The sequence below is a fragment of the Aethalodelphis obliquidens genome, unplaced genomic scaffold, assembly GCF_003676395.1.
Source record: "Aethalodelphis obliquidens isolate GAN/ISIS:26980383/991018 unplaced genomic scaffold, ASM367639v1 scaffold62, whole genome shotgun sequence".
NCBI lineage: Eukaryota > Metazoa > Chordata > Mammalia > Artiodactyla > Delphinidae > Aethalodelphis > Aethalodelphis obliquidens.
Window position 1 is genome coordinate 8,555,969 of NW_020838006.1, and position 20,403 is coordinate 8,576,371.

The 20,403-nt window shown below is 48.6% G+C and overlaps 1 protein-coding gene across 3 annotated transcripts in view; it reads left to right on the forward strand.

Annotated features, from left to right (window-relative positions):
- Positions 1-6,825: 6,825 nt before the first annotated feature.
- ITGA9 (integrin subunit alpha 9) overlaps positions 6,826-20,403 on the forward strand; it is a 353,650-nt gene continuing 340,072 nt past the window's right edge. For 2 of the 3 annotated variants that reach the window (XR_003429002.1, XM_027088160.1), the window contains exon 1: positions 7,078-7,262. Coding sequence is in view for 2 of the 3 variants with exons in the window: in XM_027088160.1 (XP_026943961.1) it covers positions 7,078-7,262 (185 nt within the window). In the remaining variant the exon portion in view is untranslated. Of the gene's footprint in view, positions 7,263-20,403 lie in introns of all 3 variants that reach the window. The other variant, XM_027088159.1, reaches the window with a different exon arrangement.

A 20,403-nucleotide genomic window follows, 5' to 3' on the forward strand; every position in this document is an offset into this window, starting at 1 on the left:
TCTGGTGAAGTCCAATTTATTTATTTTAAAATTTATTGAAGTAACGTTGATTTACAATGTTGTGTTAATTTCTGCTGTACAGCAAGGTGATTCAGTTATACATATGTATATACATCCTTTTTCATATTCTTTTCCTTTATGGATTATCACAGGATATTGAATATAGTGCCCTGTGCTATACAGTAGGACCTTATTGTTTATATCTGTTGAAGTCCACTTTATAGTCCACATTTCTTCTACTTCACATTTTTAAAACCTTAGGTACCTTCTGGAAGAATTCTTGGCTTGATATTACAACTCACAAATTTGCTCTTTGGCAACCTGTTCAGCCTATATGTTGAATTTTTTTCAATGATCAGATACTTAAAATCATTCATCATGTTTGCAACATGGTAATCTTACATCTCCCTGAGAATAGCAGTTATTCAGTTCAGTTCAGTCTATGAGCTTTGTTTTCTCGGTGTAATTGTAACACTTGGTAAGAGGGTGACATCTTTCTTGCACAGCTGCTTGGTGATGCTTAGCTGAGGAGTCATGTATTTGAGGACCCCTGTTGGCTGGTCTTTGCCTGTTGTGCCCACTTCGAGGATGAGGAATGAGAGGCAACACAGCACCACGAGAGGGCGCTTTCTTGGGGGCAGGAACTCCTCCCTCCTCCCTGGTGCAGTCAGCCCCCTGGGACACTGTCTAAAGACTCATACTCCATGGTACTGCATGGAAGCGGGCACCTCTACTGCTGCTGCCTAGTCCCAGGGGCAATGAGGACAAGGCATGGACCTGACAGTTCCTACTCAGGTGCCCCAGCTTGTGCCCCGTCAGGGGCTCCAAGCTGCTCTTTTCCTTCTCTCCCATACACACCTTCAGGCTTTGAGCATCGTTGGAATCACCGCCCAACTTCTATCTACTTCTATGCAAGAGTCCTCTCCCATGTGTACCTAAGTATAGAATTCCTTTCAAAATCTGATAAGACTGCCTTCCGTATTTCAGGGATTTTAAATATTTCTTATCTAAAAGGAACCCCCTTCCAATTTTCCAGCATTATTATGGATCAAAACCACATTTGTCTCATTTCTAGGGCTTCCCTGGTGGCGCAGTGGTTGAGAGTCCACCTGCTGATGCAGGGGACGCGGGTTCATGCCCCGGTCCGGGAAGATCCTACATGCCGTGAAGCAGCTGGGCCCATGAGCCATGGCCGCTGAGCCTGCGCGTCTGGAGCCTGTGCTCCACAACGGGAGAGGCCACAACAGCGAGAGGCCCGCGTACCGAAAAAAAAAAACAAAAAAAAACCCCACAAAAAAACCACATTTGTCTCATTTCTAGAGACTTGTGATGGGAGGAGAGGCTGTAACTGATGCTTCGTTGTCCAACCTGAATGGAACCTGTGGGCAGTATTTGCATCTGTAGAAGAATCTCAGTATTTGAAAGGCCACCAGTGCAGACCACATATGCTAAATGTTGCCATGACAATTTGGTTTGCACCTTTTTTCTTTTGGCCTCCCCACGTGGCACGCGAGATCTTAGTTCCCTGACCAGGGATTGAACCCCCGCCCCGTGCAGTGGAATAGTGGAGTCTTAACCACTGGACCACCAGGGAAGTCCCTTCATTTGCAACTTTGATGTTTGCACGTTGGGGAAAGTTTACCAGGGCCCACCATCTGAGGGGAACGCATGACCATTGTTAGAAATGAAAATCTGCCCATTTCTCTCCATGCTGGAAGGGCCACGTGTCTGTGCTACTGTTGACAGTCCCAGCTGAGCCCAGACTTTCAGTCATTCCCACCAAAGCACCAGACGTGTGAATCAAGCCATCTTGGATCCTGTAGACAAGCCCAGCCGCCAGGTAAGTACCACTGAGACCCTCAGGTGATGCCACATGAAACAGAACTGAAGAATTGCCCCGCCAAGCCCCAGTTCCTTAGCCGGCTGCTCAGTGCTTGAGCTGTAACAGTGAAGCCCTTCTGGAGAGCAGTCTAGTGAGGGAAGCAGATGACAGACCAGTTAATAACATTATGAAAGGGGTTGAAATGGGGGGAGATGGCTGGCAAAGAGTGCTTTAGGAGCACCGAGGAAGGGTATCTTTTAGCTGCACGTATACAGGCACTGCACACAGTGCACTTAAACCCTGTGAACAGTGGGTAGCAGCTGCGGGAAATCTCTAAGGAGGACATTTCTGTAGTCTTCACCAATGGCCCACATCTGGGAAACTGGTGAGAGGCAGATTTGACAATTTGCTACAGTCATTGTAGAGAAGGAAGCCCAGCTGGTGTGGGCTGCTTGCGTGAGGATGAGGTCGTGGCTGCACCACTGTGGGTTACGTCTTAGCCTTCCACAAGCTGTACCTGAAGCACGCGGGGATGTGAGGTCTTGAACTTTTAAGCCAAAAAAGACTCTTAAATGGCTCACTTAACAAGGAAGCTACTTTAAGGACAGTGCTTTGAATTTTTTCTCTTTTAATCCAAATGCAAATAGCTACTTCTAAGAGTAAAAGAAATTGCATAATAATAATGATTAAATCGCTAACGCTTATCACTGGCTTCCCATGTGCCAAATACTGTACTGTGTGCTTTAGGAGGCATATTTCTCTGAATCCCCCACAGCAACCCTCTGTGATCCTCTCTTTACAAATAGGGAAACTGAGGCTTGGAGAGGTTAAGGAACTTCTCAAGGTGACATACGTGATGTTATGGCTGAACGTGTGTGTCCTCCCAAAATTCATGCGTTGAAGTCCTAACCCCCAGCGTGGCTGTGTTTGGAGTAAGGAAGTAATTGAAGTTAAATTAGGTCATAAGAGTGAAGCCCCATCCCAATAGGATTAGTGCCTTTATGAGAAGAGATGCCAGAGAGCTGCCTCTCTCTCCATGTGTTTGCCCAAAGAAGAGGTCGTGTGACACATAGCAAGAAGGTGGCCGTCTGCAACCCAAGGGAAGAGTTCTCACCAGTCACTGACCCTGGTGGCACCTTGATCTTGGACTTTCAGCTTTCACAACTGTGAGGAAGTAAATTTCTGTTGTTTAAGCCACCCAGTCTGTGGGATTTTGTTATGGTGGCCCCAGCAGGTTATATACCTGACAACCCACCACACTGGGATTATGAGCACCAGAGCCCCTGACTCATCACCCTGAACTGCCTCCTAGAAATATCATCATTTGAAAAGTTTTACATTTTGTAAAGTGGCATATGCTAGTTTAAATTGACATGAGACATGTTTTCAAAACTTGACATTATCGGGACATCCCTGGTGGTGCAGTAGTTAAGAATCCACCTGCCAATGCAGGGGACATGGGTTCGATCCCTGGTCCGGGAAGATCCCACATGCCGTGGAGCAACTAAGTCTGTGCGCCACACCTACTGAGCCTGCGCTGTAGAGCCTGCGAGCCACACCTACTGAGCCTGCGTGTTACAACTACTGAAGCCCACACGCCTAGAGCCCATGCTCTGCAACAAGAGAAGCCACCACAGTGAGAAGCCCGTGCACCGCAACGAAGAGTAGCCCCTGCTCGCGGCAACTAGAGAAAGCCTGCGCTCAGCAACGAAGACCCAAAGCAGCCAAAAATAAATAAAATAAATAAAAAAATAAAACCTTGGCATTGTCTATGCTAACATTGTTGGTTGTTACTTAAAGCAGTTTCACTAAATTTGGATCTCTGGAAAAAACATTTTTTTTGAGCATGGAAGCAGGTTGGACATATTGCACCCAGTAATAACAGTGAGACTTTTGGCATATGAAATACTTCAGTGGGAAAGTATTTGCTTAAATCTTTGCCTGCTATTATAGTTGAAGGTTTGGTGATAGTATTTGCCCTTCCCATGAACTTCCTGGATTTCAAAACCATGTGGAAGTGTAGCTTGTCTTATACGAAAAATAAAGTCGGAGAACTTTTAAAGAATTAACATCAAGAAATGCATTAAGCTAAGTATCAGTTATTTAGAGAATGATTATCTGGTGTGTGAATGATCTTGGTCCTTTTATTTCTCACCCTCCTTTGACAATACCATGAGGATACTTTTCTTCCACAGGTTGGCTGCTGTCCTTCTTAACCTCTACTGGGAGTGCAAGCAGGTGTCAGCCCCTCAACAGAGGCCAGGCTGTTCTGACAGGCTTTCACTTTGATGAATGCTTTGGCTTTATGGGTGGAGCATCTTTTACATCCACTGCTGGCTCTCTGTAGACCATTTAAGCAGTACAAAAGGAAAGATAGATGATAAGGAAGTAGGTAGATGGATAGATGATCCATAAATCAGCAAGAACAGCCCACAATCTGAGCTATAACCATTACAGGTTATATATAAATATATATTATATATATATATAAAACATATATATAATATATATAAATGACATATAACATATATATAACCAGTTATATATATATATGTATATATATATATGAACATATAACATTTCAGGTAAACATCCAGACCTCTTTTTTTGGGGGGGTTATTAATTTTATTTATTGCTTATTCATTTCCTATTTCACCAATTTCCTCTGTATTATTTCCATTCTTTTTTATTTTTAAAAAATTTTAAAAATTAATATCATTTTAAAGGTTACACTCCATTTAGTTATTACAAAATATTGGCTACATTCCCCGTATTGTACAATACATCCTTGAGCATATCTTACACCTAATAGTTTGTATCTCCCATTCTTCCACCCCTCTATTATCTCTCCCCCCTCCCCACTCAGACCTCTTTTTATGAGCATGTATACATATAGATGTAACAGATCATATTTTGAGCATATTAGACCTCGTAGGATGCAGCTCAAACAGTGCTTACAGGGAAATTTAGTGTATGTGTATACACATGTATTATATATAGTATATATTTTATATAATATATATTATATACTATATAAAATGTATATAATAGAAAAGAATTAGAAAAATAGTAAGGCTAAAAATCTAAGCAACTATCTCAAGGAGCTAGAGAAGAGTATTGCAAATTAAATCCAGAGAAAGTAGAAGGAAAGATAATTAAAAACAGAAATCAAATAAAAATTTAAAATTAAAAAGTAAATGCATTATAGAAAGAAAACCACCAAAGTTAAAAGTGGGTTCTTTGAAATAATTAAGAAAATTAATAGCTCCTACAAAGACAGATCAAGAAATAAAGACCAAAAATACAAGTTACAAATGACAGGCATGAAAAACCTGACATCACTACAGATTCTACAGACATTAAAAAGGTAATGATTCTGATAGTGTGGTCAAGGAAAGACAAGGGCTTGAACTGAACCCAGTAGATGAGAATGAGTTGGTGGATTTGAAAGCTTGAGGAGGTGGAATAAACAGACTGGTTGGATTGGGTGTGGGAGAGAAATAGGTGTAACAGTTTGTGCTGAGCTCTCTCTTAGGTGACTGGGTGGCCAAGGGGCGCCACTAGTGAGGCTGGTAGCTCAGATGGAGAACCAAGCTTGGTGAAATTCGGCTTAAACCAACTTTTCCCAATTTAATTTTATTGCTTTTTTTACTTGCTACCTAAAAGCCAATTCCCCCCCCCCCCCCCCCAAAAAAAAACCCCAGAAAATAACAAGTGTTGTGAGAATGCAGAGAAATTGAAACTCTGTGCACTGTTTGTGGGAAGGTAAAATGCAGCACAGTCACTCTGGAAAAGTGTGGCAGTTCCTCAAAATATTAAACATAGAATTACTATGTGATCCAGCAATTCCACTTCTCGGCATATACCCTAAAGAATGGAAGGCACTTGTCTCGAACAGATAACTGTATACCTATGTTAATAGCAGTATTATTCACAATAGCCAAAAAGTGGAAACAAACCAAGTGTCTTTCAAAGGATCGACAGATAAAGAAAATGTGGTGTGTAAGTACAGTCTTTAAAAAGGAAAGAAATTCTGATGCGTGGTACAACATGAATGGTCTTTGAGGACATTATGCTAAGTGGATTGTCAAACATGAAAAGACAAATACTGTATGATTCCACTCATGTGGGGTACTTAGAGTAGCGAAATTCACAGACAGAATGGTTGCCAAGGGCTAGAGGGAGGGGAGAAAAGAGGAGTTACTGTTTAATGGATATAGAGTTACAGTTCTGCAAGATTAAAGTTCTAGAGGTGGCTGGTGGTGGCTGCACAATAATGTGAATGTACTTAATGCCACCAAACTGTACACTTTAAGATGGTTAAGATGGTGAATTGTATGTTATGTGTATTTTATCCAGTTAAACACACACACATGCACACAAGGCTGGACCCCAACCCAAGGTTCTGAATCAGCAGGTCTGGAGTGGGATCTGCTGATTGGCCTTTCTATTGGCATTCTATTGTAGTCAATAAGTTCTCAGGTGATGCTGATGCTGCCGGTGCGGAGACCACACTTAGGGATAAGTGGTTAGGAGGCCTGGTGAGTATCATGTGGAGGGGTCCTCTGCTTGCTCCCTCGTGGCTATCGTTGTTATTTACAACGGCCGGCGTTTATGGAGGGCTTGCCTGCTACAGGTTATCTCACAGTTGGGTGAAGGGGCAGCAGATGGGCAGGGCTAGAGTAGATAAACTTCACCCGGCTTCCTTTGGTTCTTGGTGTGAGTGTAAGGCTGAGAGGGAACCAGAGACGCAAATAAAGACCGAGTACAATTTAGCGCACAGCCGCGGGGAGAATTAGGGTCGCCTAGGGACCGAGCGCCCAGGGCGCTATCTGGAAGGGGACGTGGGGCGCCTGGGCAGGTCTCCAGACTCCTCCGCGGCCGCGGGAGGCGGAGGGGGACTCGTGGCCCGCAGAGGGCGCTGCTGCGCCGTCCCGCCGCCTGCCGCCCAGGCCGCCCACCCCGCGGGCGCGCCCCTCTGCAGTCCAGTGCCGACCGGCCGGGGACCCGCTTGTTCCGAGCGCGCACACTTCTCGGCCGGACGGAGGACGCCGCCAGCTCCTGGCCGCCCCTGTACTCGCCTGCGGCGGCAGCTCGGCGCACCGCCCCCGGCCCGGCACCGCGTCGCGCCCGCGTCCGAGCGCAGAACTCCGGCCCCAGGAACCTCCCGGCCGTTGGCGGAGCCAGCAGCCCCGCCGCCGGCACGTTCGGCGCCCTGCTCTCGGGGCACAGGGGAGGGCGGCGGCCGGCTGGTGATGGGCGGCCCGGCGGCGCGGAGGGGCGCCGGGGGGCTCCGCGCGCTGCTCCTGGCGCTGGTGGCCGCGGGGAGCCCCGCGGGCGCCTACAATCTGGACCCGCAGCGCCCCGTGCGCTTCCAGGGTCCCGCCGGGTCCTTTTTCGGCTACGCGGTGCTGGAGCACTTCCACGACAACACGCGCTGGTGAGTGCCCTCCCGGCCCGGACCCTGACCCCGGCCCGGCTCGTCCCGCTGTAGCCGCCAGGCCGTCGCTGCCGCCGCCTTTCCGGCCTCTCCACGCCGCCGTCCCGAGGGGGCGATTTAAATGTCTCGGTTGTGCGTAGCTCGGCCGCCGAGGAAAGGCGGGGAGGAGGAAGGACGCCGGTTCCCGGTCCAGCGTACTGCCCGGTGGGCGCCCGAGTCGGAGGGGGCCGGGCGCCTCCCCGCCGGGGTTGCCCGTCGCTCGGCCTCCCAGCCAGACTCGGCTTAACTCTCTAGGTCGCAAAGTAACTTGGTTCTTCTGCCCCCGTGGGCCCCAGGCAGCCCGGCCAGAATCCCGAAGGCCCCGGGCTGCGGAGACAGACTCCTCAGTTCGGGGAACTCTTGGTGACACCCCACCCGCCTCGCCCCGGCTTTAAGCCTCTCCCGCCGGCTCTGCGCAGGAAGCAGAGTAACCCCGAGATGCGAGGGGAGTGGGCTGGGTGTGCGTGGGTTCGGGGGGCGGGGATGCCGACTGTGTGGTTCCCCTTCTCGCTCACCAGGCCCTCTGCGGAAGCGAGCCGAGAGGGTCCGGAGGCAGGGAAGGGGGATGGTCCTGGACCCCAGTGACAAGTCCGGTGGGACCGGTGGGTGATTTCTGGGGCAGCTACCCTGGAGACCGGTAGAGGTCAAGGAGTCCAGTTGCCCCCTGAATGTCCCCTTAAGAGTCCCAAGAGGTGGGAGCTCTCCCCATGAGGCACCACCTCTGAAGGGGCACGGAGTGCTCAACCCCAGGGGAGAAGCACCAGGGGAGGTTGGTCTCCCCTTGGCCCTTTCCTATGGACAAGAGGGAATGAAACAGCCACAGGAGGGGTCAACCCCTCCTCAAAGAGTTAGGGTGTGGGTAGTTCCCCAGTGGGGCCCCAGACGACAGCTGGTCTGGGGCTGGTTTTATTGTGTGGTCACCAGTGTGGACATCCTTGGGGGCTGCAGGCTGGGAGGGCGAGGTCAGCCTTGTGTGTGCGCTCAGCATGCAGTTCTGCTCGGAACTTGACAGAGGCTGATAGAAAAGGGAGGGTTTGTAGATTCGAGTCCTCTGGCGTTCCTGGAAAAGTGGGGACTCCGTGACCAGCCAGCCCTTTAACAATCATGCTGTTTAGGAGAGCTGCCTCCAAGAAAACAAGTTTTTAAGGTTTTTGTGTAGCTCCTGTCCAGTTCCCTATCTCTCTCCCTACCATTTACCCCAGTTGCTGAGTTTAAGACCAGCTGTCTTTTCTTGCACTTGCCAAATCCCCCTTTTAAAGCAAAGCAGGCTGACACCTTTTCTGTGTCCTCTGTACTCAGCGTCCACTGTGGACTTTGGTAGAGAAGGTAGCCTGGGCAGGAGCAATTGGAGAACACATCCCAGGATCCTAGCCCGGGCTCCCAAACTGTGTGACCTTGGCACAAAGCATGTTGGGAGGGCTGTTAAAGATAGAAGGGCTGGGGCTTCCCTGGTGGTGCAGTGGTTAAGAATCCGCCTGCCAATGCAGGGGACACGGGTTCGAGCCCCGGCCCGGGAAGATCCCACATGCCGTGGAGCAACTAAGCCCGTGCACCACAACTACTGAACCTGCGCTCTAGAGCTTGCGTGCCACAACTACTGAGCCCACGTGCCACAACTACTGAAGCCCGTGCGCCTAGAGTCCGTGCTCCACAACAAGAGAAGCCACTGCAATGAGAAGCCTGCACACTGAAGCGAAGAGTATCCCCAACCAGAGAAAGACCCAACGCAGCCAAAAATAAAAATAAAAAAATTAATTAATTAAAAAAAAATAGAAGGGCTACTCTGGGCAGGGTGCTGCTGAGGAGGGGCAGGCAGGGGAGCTGGAGCACCACATGGGGTCTGCAGCTCTGCAGCCTCATGGGTCTCTGAGCTCTTTGGGCCACGGGTAAAAGCTGCCCCATTTCGGAAGTGGGGGGAGTCAAGAGCAGATCTGACTTGGAAAAAGAGTCCAGCCTGCTTTGTTTTAAAAAGGTGATGAGGAAAGGCTGTGTGGTATGAATATTTCAAGTATATTTCAATATTTCAAGTATTTCAGGGGTCCATCCACAGCCAGGCTTCCGGTCTCAAAATCGCTCTCTCTTGCTTCTGATACTGAGTGGGCTGCTCTTTTTATTGGAGCGCTTGTCCCTATAGTTTTTCAAGTACCAACTAATCTCTACTGCAATCTATTTAAAGCAACTTTTCTTATTCCCTGCCCCCCACTGCCTTAACTCTGTCTTAGTTTTTGCTTATCTCCTTGTCTTCTGTCCTCTTGTTATTTCTTCCTAGCGTCTTCCTCCCTATTCTTTTCTCTCTCCTCTCCCTTCCCCCCAGTATTCTTGGTCTTAGACCTTGACGGTTATTCTCTGCTGATTATGCTGCCCAGTCTTGGTATGCCAGTGGTCTTTGAAGCAAGAGACTTTCAGAATCTCCTATTTTCAACTTCTTTCTTTTCTCTATATCTTTAGAGGCTAGGCTTACTATGAGGCTAATGAAACTTCCACCAAAGGCCTCTCACTTGCACAGGCCGCTCCCTACCAAGGCCCTGTGCCTAATTCTGTATTTGTAATTTTGTATTAATTTTCTTAAAGGTAGTCGCCCTATATTTGTAGGATTCAGGCCCTGTGGAATCTGGGTCTACCCTAGGTCTCTACCTTAACTCTGGGGTTGGTTGCTTGACTTAGTGACTGATTGTTGGTCTCTTCCTACCAGGCAGTCCTTGGGCCCTGGATCTTTTAGCTTTGCTTGAGGGACATGCAGGTTGTTTCCAATTATTCACAATTATAAACGTCAGCCGGGTAAACATCCTTCTAACAAAAGCCTTGCGGACATCCTTAATTATTTCCTTTGAATAAGTTCCTGGGCTTAGAATTGCTGGGTCAGAGAGGGAGGGAGGTTTTAAAGCTTTTTCTCTGCGTTTCCAGAGTGCCAGTGAAGCTGAAGTGTGCACTTTAGGGAACTGTATTTAACTTTGGAGTAATTTACCAAAGGGCTGCTCCAGTCCAATGGAAGAGCATAGCCACCTACATGAGGGGGACTTAAAATAACGATCACAGAGAGTCAAACTGGGTGTGGGAGGTAAGTGACAGACACCAAGAGGACAATGTGTTAAAACTCTGAAAGGAAAAGGAGGCAGCGTTCACTAAGCCTTGTATCTGCTGTCTTTCTTTCTGAGCAGAAGTTACTCTTAAGCTTCTTCATTCAGTCTTCGTGGTTCAGTAGTTTTGCTTCGTGCTAATTAAACACCTCTGTACAGGTGGAAGGATTTGTTGTGTGTAGGGTAAGGGAGGGAGGAGAGTGTGCAGGGGGAGGGGCAGGGAGAGAGCCCAGGCACGACAGTCTGCAGGGGCCGGAACTGAAGGGTCCCCAGGTTGAGGGGACCCCAGGTGCACATCACGAAGCTCCTGCATATGCTCCGTCAGTAGGACTAGTGCTTCTTCTCTAATCCCCTAACTGAGCATTCCTAGCAGTTCTCTTTTAAGTAATAATTCTCACTGATCAGAGGTCCTATCTCTCTGTGTAAGGGATGGGGTGGCCTCGCTTTCCGAGCCCTGGGGACTGCGTCCTGCATACGCAGTCATGTTGCATTGGGAACAGAGTCCTGGACCCAGCCTCTCTCCAAGGGTTTGGCTTGAGTGGCCTCTGCTGTGTGTCATGCTCTGGGCAGTGAGCGTTGTCCCCATGGCCAGGTGGACCAGAATATGGCAGGCAGTGTGATATATGTCATTTGTATCAGTTTGGATGCAAACATGCAAGTGACTCGGTTTCTTTTTTCCCAGTGACACCCCGAGGGCATCTCCCTGCCCTGAGCTAGCGTCCTTCCCTAGACTTCCCACCACCTGGGTCTTCTTGCTCCCTTTGAACAATAGCAGGAGGTGCCAGGGAACACGGACAAAGCAGATTTCTGTCCCCTTCCTTTAGACACGGACTGGTCCCTCAGCTGCAGGGCAGACAACTGTAACACCCTGTGAGATAAATAAATGCAGCCCTGCTGGCTGGCGTAGAGCCCCAGAGCGGGTTTCTTTCACACCCTCCCTTCCCTCCTTCCTCTTGGCCCCAGACGCCCCGGAGTCCTAGGCGGTTGGGTGCATTGGCTTCCTTTCTGGAGACGTGCTTCCTGCCTCATCTCCGGGGATGCATCAAGACGGCTGTGCTCGGGCCCAGAGCAAGTGCTCGGAAATGGAAGAGGCGCCGGCGTTTTGCTTTGTTAAGGTTGTTAGAGCATCGCTCCGTGAGGAACAGGAGGTGATTCAGAGCCGAGGGGACCATAGCATCCTCAATTTGCATGATGGTTGAGAATTAAAAGAACAAGCTAGATGGTCTGGCACTGCCAGTGCAGTTGCCGTGAGCCAGATATATTGCTGTCTAAATTAAAATTAATTACAACCAAATAAAATGAAGAATTCAGTCGTACAGTCATACTAGCCACATTTCAAGTGCTCAGTGGCCACGCGTGCCTCGTGGCTACTGTACTGGATAGCACACAGAACATTTTCACCGTCGCAGAAAGTGCTGGTACTGGTTTGGAGCAATGAATTGTGTCTTAAAGGGCTAGCTACACAGGGACTTCCCTGGTCGTCCAGTGGTTAGGCCTCGGCGCTTTCACTGCCATGGGCCTGAGTTCGATCCCTGGTCAGGGGACCAAGATGCCACAAGCCATGTGGTGCTGGCACCCCCCACCCCTACGGCAAAAAAAAATAAAAGGCTAGACAAAGATCAAAAGGCAGTGTAAGAAAAGTCGACCCTTGTATTTGAGTATGAAAACTGAAATGAGGGAGCTTAACTAAAAATTAAGACTAGGCAGCCTCTTTTCATCCATCAGACATTGGAGTGCCTACTCTGTGCTAAGGGCTGGGTATTCAAGAATGAAAAATGCACCCATAGCCTGATGGGTGAGAAGGTTGTGGGCTTCTCGTCTTGTGTGTCAGGCAGAGATGAGATGTGGGCTCCCATAGGGGAGAGGCTGGTCCTGGGGCAGCCCTAGGGACTTGTGATGGGCAGAGGAGAGTCCCGTGAAAGTAAAACCTTCAGAAGGGGGACCCTGGGATCATGGGCCCCGCTCCTCACCCCCAGCCCCACCCGGCTTTGCGAGGAGACACCCAGAAATGATGGTGGTAGCCGGGCCTTCTCCTAACCTCTGTGGTGACCTCTCTGTCGCGTTCTGTCCCATGTCAGGCTCTCAGGTGGGGCTGTAGCTTCACTTCCCCATATGGATTTTCTGGAAGTAGCTTTTTCAAACCTCGTCCTTGGTTCTTACTGGCCCTGCAGAGCCTGCTTTCTCAGAGCACTCAAGAAGGGATGACACATGTATGAGGCCCGAGTTCTAAGGGGACCCGGAAAGCATCCCTTGGGGTTTCCAGGACGTTTCCCTGAAGATCTCAGGAGGCTGGCGAGGGTGCTGTTTCCTGAGCTAGTGCTGAACGCTGGCCAGGGGAGAGGCAGCTGTGTCCCTCAGGAGAGAACCTTCCAGGGCAAGAAGACAGACTCTTCTCAGCCAGTTTCTAGCAGCCCATAGTGTGAAAGTGTGAAGGGCCGGGCCCTGGCCAGCTCTGAGTCCCCGGTGACCTGCTGCTGGTCAGGAAATGGTCTCCTTCTGATAACTCCCATTGTGATTTGTCTGGGGAAAATGCCATATTCACATTTGTTAAAAGCAGCCGTGGTGTTCTCAGAAATCATTTGTTTTCAAGGAAGTAGCATATAACTTTAAGAAATCAAAATGGGGACTTCCCTGGTAGTCCAGTAATTAAGACTCTGTGCTCCCCATGCAGGGAGACTTGGGTTCGATCCCTGGTCAGGGAACTAGATCCCGCATGCCGCAACTAAAGAGTCTGGAACTAAGATCCTGCACGTTGCAGCCAAGACCTGGTGCAGCCCAATAAGTAAATAAATGTTCAAAACAAAATGAACAGTCCCATCAGATAGGATTTGCTGGGCATCTCCAAGAGGTCCAGTGCTTTCACAAGCGTAATAGTCCCCAGTGGGATCTTTGGGACAACCTAGTGAGTGGTTTTCAGTTTGCCAGGTAGAGAACAAAGGCTTACAGAGTTACACACCTTGTCCAAGGTCCATCCCAGCCTTGGTGATGCATGCACACTGGGGGCCTGTGCAAGAGAATTATGGGGGTGGGCGGTAAGGCCGGTGAAAGCACTGGGGGTCGGGGAGGAGACAGGATTGGGCAGGGAGAGCCTTGGACTGTGGTTGGGATCTGATTCAAGTCTCGCCATCTCAACACGGGCACGCCCACCCCAAGATTATAATCAGTCCCTGGGGTTGCCTGGGAGACGCATGGCCTCAGCTTGATTGCCTGGAGGGGGCTGCAGCTGGAGGCTGTCAGCTGACTGTCCTCTTGCAGCCAAAAGGCTTCAGGTGGTGCACACCTACCTCCACGGCGGCCACGGAGCCCATCGTGTGTGAAAGGCTGTGTTCGGAGATGTGAGGTGTGTTCTTCGGCCTGCGGTGTGGCTGGGATCATCTGTGCCTCTGCTTATCCCGCTGTATCAGTATTGGGGGCGCTGGGATTCTGGGCTGTTAGAATTGGCTCCGAGGCAGACTCCCAGGGTGCCTCTTCCTGACCTTTGGGAAGTCTCAGGTGAGGGACGGAGGGGGAAGAGAGCTCCCACCTTACCCTGAGCCATTGAGTCGCTGACGAGCACTTGGCTGGAGGGAGCTGCCAGACCTCAACCCTGGTACCTTGTGAACTGCAAAGCCTCAAGCCACGTGGATTTGGCGACCAACCAAAGCAAAGTGTTTGAGCATCACTTAGGAAGTGAAAGTGAATCCAAGATTCGGAAAAATCCAGTCTTTGAAACCACAGGCTCACTGGTCCCCAGTGTCTGCTTTTTTGGGAGAACAAAAAGGACTTGTGAGTTTAAATTTGCAGCAGCAGCGGCCGCAGCAGGAATACACTTACAGGGCGCTAAGCCCGTATTAACTCACTTAATGTTCTCTGCAATTGCTTCAGCTGGCTATCATTGTAGCCCCATTCATGAAGGGGAAAACTGAGGCACAGAGACGGTGTTTGCCCAAGTCACATGGTGACACAGTAGTCGAGCTGGGGCCTGTGCCTTTGCCTCTCAAGAAGTCAAGAGTCTGAGTTTGGAGCTTCAAGGCACCCAAGCATCTGTGTCATGAGATTCTGTCTTACGTTCTTGGAAGAGTTATGGAATCACGGTCGTGGTTGCTTCCCTGTGACACCCTTTGCTTATGCTTATTCAGGACCCACTGGATACCTGTGCAGAGATCCTGGGGTTCTGCTTTCCAGAGATGCTTGATCACTCAGTAAACAGGGACCAGTGATTCCGCCAGGGACGTTTGTAGGTCCTGCTGTCATGCTAAGTCTCTATAAGACAGAAGTGTCCTAGGAAACATGGAGCGTTCTATTCCGTGTGTGCATCCTAACCTCCCTGGGCTGCTTTTGTTACCATCCCTCCACCTGCTCCATTGAGTCCTCCGGGCTCCCATGGCTTATTTAAGAAGCTCTGTTTGGAGAGTAGATGGGAAAGGAAGCCATGGAGGCCCGTGTTTAGGATTTACCCCTGGGTTTGTTAAAGAAACCCACACAGAGTCAGAATTTCTGTACAGTCGGCCAACAATATGAGAGTAAATCTGAGCATACAAAAGTATGGAACGAATTTCCTCCATCTCAGCTCATCCCTTGGTGTGTTGAAGCCCAGGTGATCTCTCCCACCCATTCTGGACTGTTTAGTGTTAAAATGCTGCAACGTGCACAGATGCCAGAGCAAAGTCGGCCATGTGTGTGGGACACCGCAGCACTGCACAGGGTCCTGGCACCTTTTCTCCATCAGGCTGGGTCCTGGAGTGGATGTTCCAGACGCAGAGGAGTGGGGTTCTACCTGGCTCTGCCTTCATTGTGGCCCCTGGTTCCCCAGCAACAACCAAATCCGTGGTCTGTGCCATAACGGGGGGGGGTGCCTGACTTCGCCCCCATTTAGGAGCGTTGTGTTCTTGGCAAGTTACTTCAGCTGTTTGAGCCTCATTCCCTCCTCTATAAAAGAGGAATAATGAGAATTTGTCCCTCATCACGTTGTGGGGAGATTAAATGAGATGATTTCTGCAAAGTCTGGAATGTAACATGCAGAACAGAGTAAACCCTGGATAAATATGAATAGCTATTTCTATTGCTACTTTGATCTGACATTTGAAGCTAATGGTCTTCATCCTGCCTTTAGATGCTAAAAGTTTGCTTTCAGTACATTTGTTGATCCATTTATTTATCAAAATTTGAGTGTCAGCGCTCAATACAGAAATGAATGACAGAGTCTTGCATAAGACACTGTTATGTGTGGTCTCTAAAATTTTGGTCATGCTCTACACAAATCTGCATTTTTGTGTATTCATTTGTATATCTACTTCCAAAAGGATCTGAGATGGCTGCTTTAATTGGAGACCTGTGGGATTGTAAACCCTAGAGTTTTTAAAATCTTTTTTAAAATTGAAGGATAATTGACTTACAATATTATATAAGTTTCAGGTGTACAACATAATAGTTCAAAATTTTTATAGATTATATTCCTTTTAAATTTATTATGAAATACTGACTATATTCCCTGTGCTGTACAATACATACTTGTAGCTTATTTATTTTATACGTAATAGTTTGTATCTCTTAATTCCCTTCCTCTGTCCTGCCCTGTCCCCTCTTCCCTCTCCCCCACTGTTAACCACTAGTTTGTTCTCTATATCTGTGAGTCTGCTTCTTTTTTGTTATATTCACTAGTTTGTTGCATTTTTAGATTCCACATATCAGTGATAACATACTGTATTTATCCTTCTCTGTCTGACTTATTTCACTAAGAATAACACCATTCAGGTCCATCCATTGAAATTTTGCCATTTGTGTTCTTTTTTATGGCCGAGTAATGTTACATTTTATATGTACCACATCTTCTTTATCCATTCATCTGTTGATGGACACTTAGTTTGCTTCCATATCTTGGCAATTGTAAACAATACCGCTTTGAACATTGGGATGCATGTATCTTTCTGAATTAGTCTTTTCTTTTTTTCTAGGAATGGAATTGCTGGGTCATATGGTAGTTCTATTTTTAGTTCTTTAAGGAACCTCCCTACTGTTCCCCATAGTGGCTGCACCAGTTTATCCAATATATTCCCACCAACAGTGTAGGAGGGTTCCCTTTTCTCTACAGCCTCGCCAACATTTGTTATCTGTGGTCTTTTTGATGATGGCCATTCTGACAGGTGTGAGGTAAATCCTAGCATTTTGCATGCCTCTTCCTTTTCTCAGCGAGCAGGCGGGAGGTCACTTCTTTTCTGGGGAGCTCTGGCCCTCATCCCAGGCTCCAGGTAAGTCTGGGAGGTAGGTCCACACTTGCAAGGTGCTGGTGAGAATTTTACCCAAAAAAAAGAAGTAAATGTGAAAGTATTGACCTATTTTTCTTGGAGAAGAAAACTTTCACGAGAAACCAACAGGCAGATTTCAGGACTCAGGTCTCCAGAGCTCTGCAGCTTGCTCTGCCTCTTGAATTTTAATGTTTACTTGATGCTCTCAGGTGGGGAAGGAAAACCTCGGCTCTTTGCCATGTTTCCTTCTCCGGGTACATCTACCAGGACCTGAGCCCCTGGATGGGGCAGCAGCCTCTGAGGACCCTTTACTCCCATCCAGGGTGGCCAGGGGGGCTAATTTCTCTCCGGGGTGGGACCCTCCCCGTGACTCTGTTCTTTCCTGGTTGGTCGTGGAATTCTACCTATTTCCTTCTCTGGGGAGTGAAGGATTTGGCATGGTAAGGTGGCTTTCCTGGCACTGGCTTTCCCACTGCTCAAGTCTTGGCTGTGTTTTGCGCAGTAAGGGATGTGGAGTGATACCTGGGGTTTCCCTGAGGTGTGGTGGACACGCAGTAATTGAATTCCACTCCTGTAACTAAAACGTGGGTCCCCAGGGAAGTTTTCGTTTGGGGATCAAATGCCTGAAAGCAAACCTAATGGGTTTAAGGTTTTTAATCCCCAGTTGCTGTCCTCGATTTTGCTGTAATTTCGCCCTGCAGAATCACTTCTGTGGTATTTGTAGGAAGGGAGGGAGCCCTTGGGATGATGTCAGTTCCGAGCCTCCCCCAGGGAAGTAGCTGTGGTTCAGCCCTTTTCTGCCACCTGTTCCCAGGGGAATTGACTGGTGGTTTGCTCTCAGGAGGTGAGGGATGGGTTCAGAGTAGGATGGGAGGCTGGACTGGAGCCTTGGTAACCTGCTTCCCCACACACAGGTCAACCAAGGAAGTGGCTCTGTTGGAAATACGGAGTGCATTTAAACTGCCACAATAGGAGGGAAGGACTTCCCTGGTGGTCCAGTGGTAAAGAATCTGCCTTCCAATACAGGGGACACAGGTTCAATCCCTGGTCAGGGAGCTAAGATCCCACATGCCGTGGGGCAACTAAGCCCGTGAGCCACAACTACTGAGCTCACACACCTCAACTAGAGCCCGCGTGCCGCAAACGACAGAGCCCACGCGCTCTGGAACCTGCGTGCCACAACTACAGAGCCCATGTGCCCTGGAGCCTGCGCGCCACAACTAGAGAGGGAAAACCCACACGCCTCAACTAGAGAGAAGCCCGTGCGCCGCAACTAAGACCTGATGCAGCCATAAATCAATAAATAAAAGTGGGAGTTCGGGGGGGACTGGAAAGAACATGCCCTCGGACATGGACACCCTGGGTTCAAATCCCAGCCACTTATCAGCAATGTGACCCACCGTTTCTGAGTAAAGTGCACACTAGAAGCTGCCTGACAGGATTGCCTTGAGCAGGAAATCAGACAACCCATGATCATAACTGGGGCTGGCAGATGAACGGATGGGCCCACATTTCCAAATAGGTTCGTGAACTGCTCATTAAGAGAGGTGGCACCTCATTATAGTTTTGATTAGCATTTCTCTAATAATTAGTGATGTTGAGCATCTCTTCATGTGTCTATTGGCCATCTGTATGTCTTCTTTGGAGATATCTCTATTTAGGTCTTTTCCCATTTTTTGATTGGGTTGTTTGTTGTTGAGTTGTATGAGCTGTTTATATAGTTTGGAAATTAAGCCCTTGGCTGCATCATTTGCAAATATTTCCTCCCTGTCTATAGGTTGTCTTATCGTTCTGTTTATGGTTTCCTTTGCTGTGCAAAAGCTTGTAAGTTTTATTAGGTCCCATTTGTTTATTTTTTGCTTTTATTTCTATTGCCTTGGGAGAGTGACCTAAGAAAACAGTGGTATGTTTTATATCAGAGAATGTTTTGCCTATGTTCTCTTCTAAACAGCAAGGTCCTGTTATGTAGCACAGGGAACTATATTCAATATCTTGTGACAAACCATAATGGAAAAGAAAATGAAAAAGAATATGTATGTATAACTGAGTCACTTTGCCGTACAACATTTTCAATCAACTATACTTCAATAAAATACAAAGAGAGACAGAGAGAGGCTAACCTCTGGGTAGCACCACGCCAACCATGTGAACGTTCTAGGAAAGCAAGATGATCGAAATTCAGCCTGATGGGGAGGAGAAGGACCATCTTTCAGTTCCAAACCCCTGTCTGTCCTTTGGGGACAGAGCTTCCAATCTAAGTTCTAAGCTCAGGGCCACCTGCAGAGCATCGCATGCCTTTTTCAGACAAGGTCACATGTGTGAGTGGCTGGCACCAGAGAGGGTTCTCGATACCTGTTGGCTCCCTTTTCCTCCTTTCTGGCTGACGTGGGATGGCAGAGTAGGGGCGTGGGCCCTGCACCCCACTGCTGGGGTGCGTGCTGCACTTGGTGTCTTACCGTGCTTTGTGGGCTCAGGCAAGTCCCATGACCTTGTGTGGCCACCTGCTTCTCCATCTGTAAAGTGGGGATAATATCAGTGCCTCCCATAGGCTTGCTGTGAAGATGAAATGCAGTTGTGCCCAGAGGGAGCCTAGCCCAGCACCTGCACACTCCAAGGGCCCATTACAGGCTGGTTGTCCTTGTAATTAGGAACCCAAGCTCTGAGTTAAGGAGGAGGCTAAAATGTCTGGGAAGTTTGTATGCATCTTTAACTGGGGATGAGAGAGGAGAGCCTTGCTTCTCGGGGTCATCAGTTCATACGGGCCCCAGATGAACGTGATTCTTTGTAATCAGCGTAGGTGGTTCTGTAACACTTCTTAGATTATAAATCACCTGGGGAGCTTGTTAAAATGCACGTTCTGATTTAGCAGGCTGGGGATGGAGCCTGAGATTCTGCATTCCCATCAGGCTCCCAGGTGTTTTCCATGCTGCTGGCCTGAGGACCACACTTGAAGTAGCAAGCAAAGGTCCGAAACAGCCTGATGATTTATCACTGGGAGCCTGTTGGTGGGGACATTCCTTTAGATGGTAACTGTACAGAGGAAAGAAACAACTTATTGTCTTGTCAAGAGTGCCGGGAAAGATTTTGGGGGGAGGGGGACATTTGAAGTGGCTGGGATGTCTCTCTGTAACTGAGAACGAGAAAGAAAGCAGATGGCATCTTTCAGTGGCATGCCCTGAACTCTGGGCCATTGCCCTCTCTCTTGGGACCAGCCTGGCGAATAACCAGCTGAACTAACTTCAGAAGAGGCAAGCTCATCGGCTGGCCTGTAGAGCAGTCTTGCTGGCCGGCGGCCTAGGTAAAGAGCAGCACCAGGCTGCGGAGGAAGCCACAATGTTCTGTGAACACAGAGATACGGGCTCGTCCTCCAGCGAGCCACCACTGTGAATGTCATGCACACAAGTGCACACACGCCCCCTTATCTCTTGCTTCATTTCTTGTTAGATTTGGGGGAAAAAACCTCCTCTGAGCAGCTGATTAAGAGTTTGAACCAGATGGTTGTTATCAGTGCTTGATCAGCCCTTGTTGTTAGGATCATTGAGTACCTTGGGCTTGGAAGGAAAACATAATTCAGCAGGTCCCTTCTCCAACTTTCGATTCTGAAATAAGTTTCTGCTTCTCTGTCTCAGCTCTCGGCTGGGAAAAGCAGTGCTGGGATTTAAGCTCTCCAGGGTCCTTCCTGCTTGGATACCTGAGTATCTGTGTTGAGAAGTCTGGAGCAGTGGCAGTCTGTGGAAGGTCTGGGGTTCCAATGCCACTGTGGGGGACATAACAGAGAAACAGCCCATTGTTTCTTGCAGC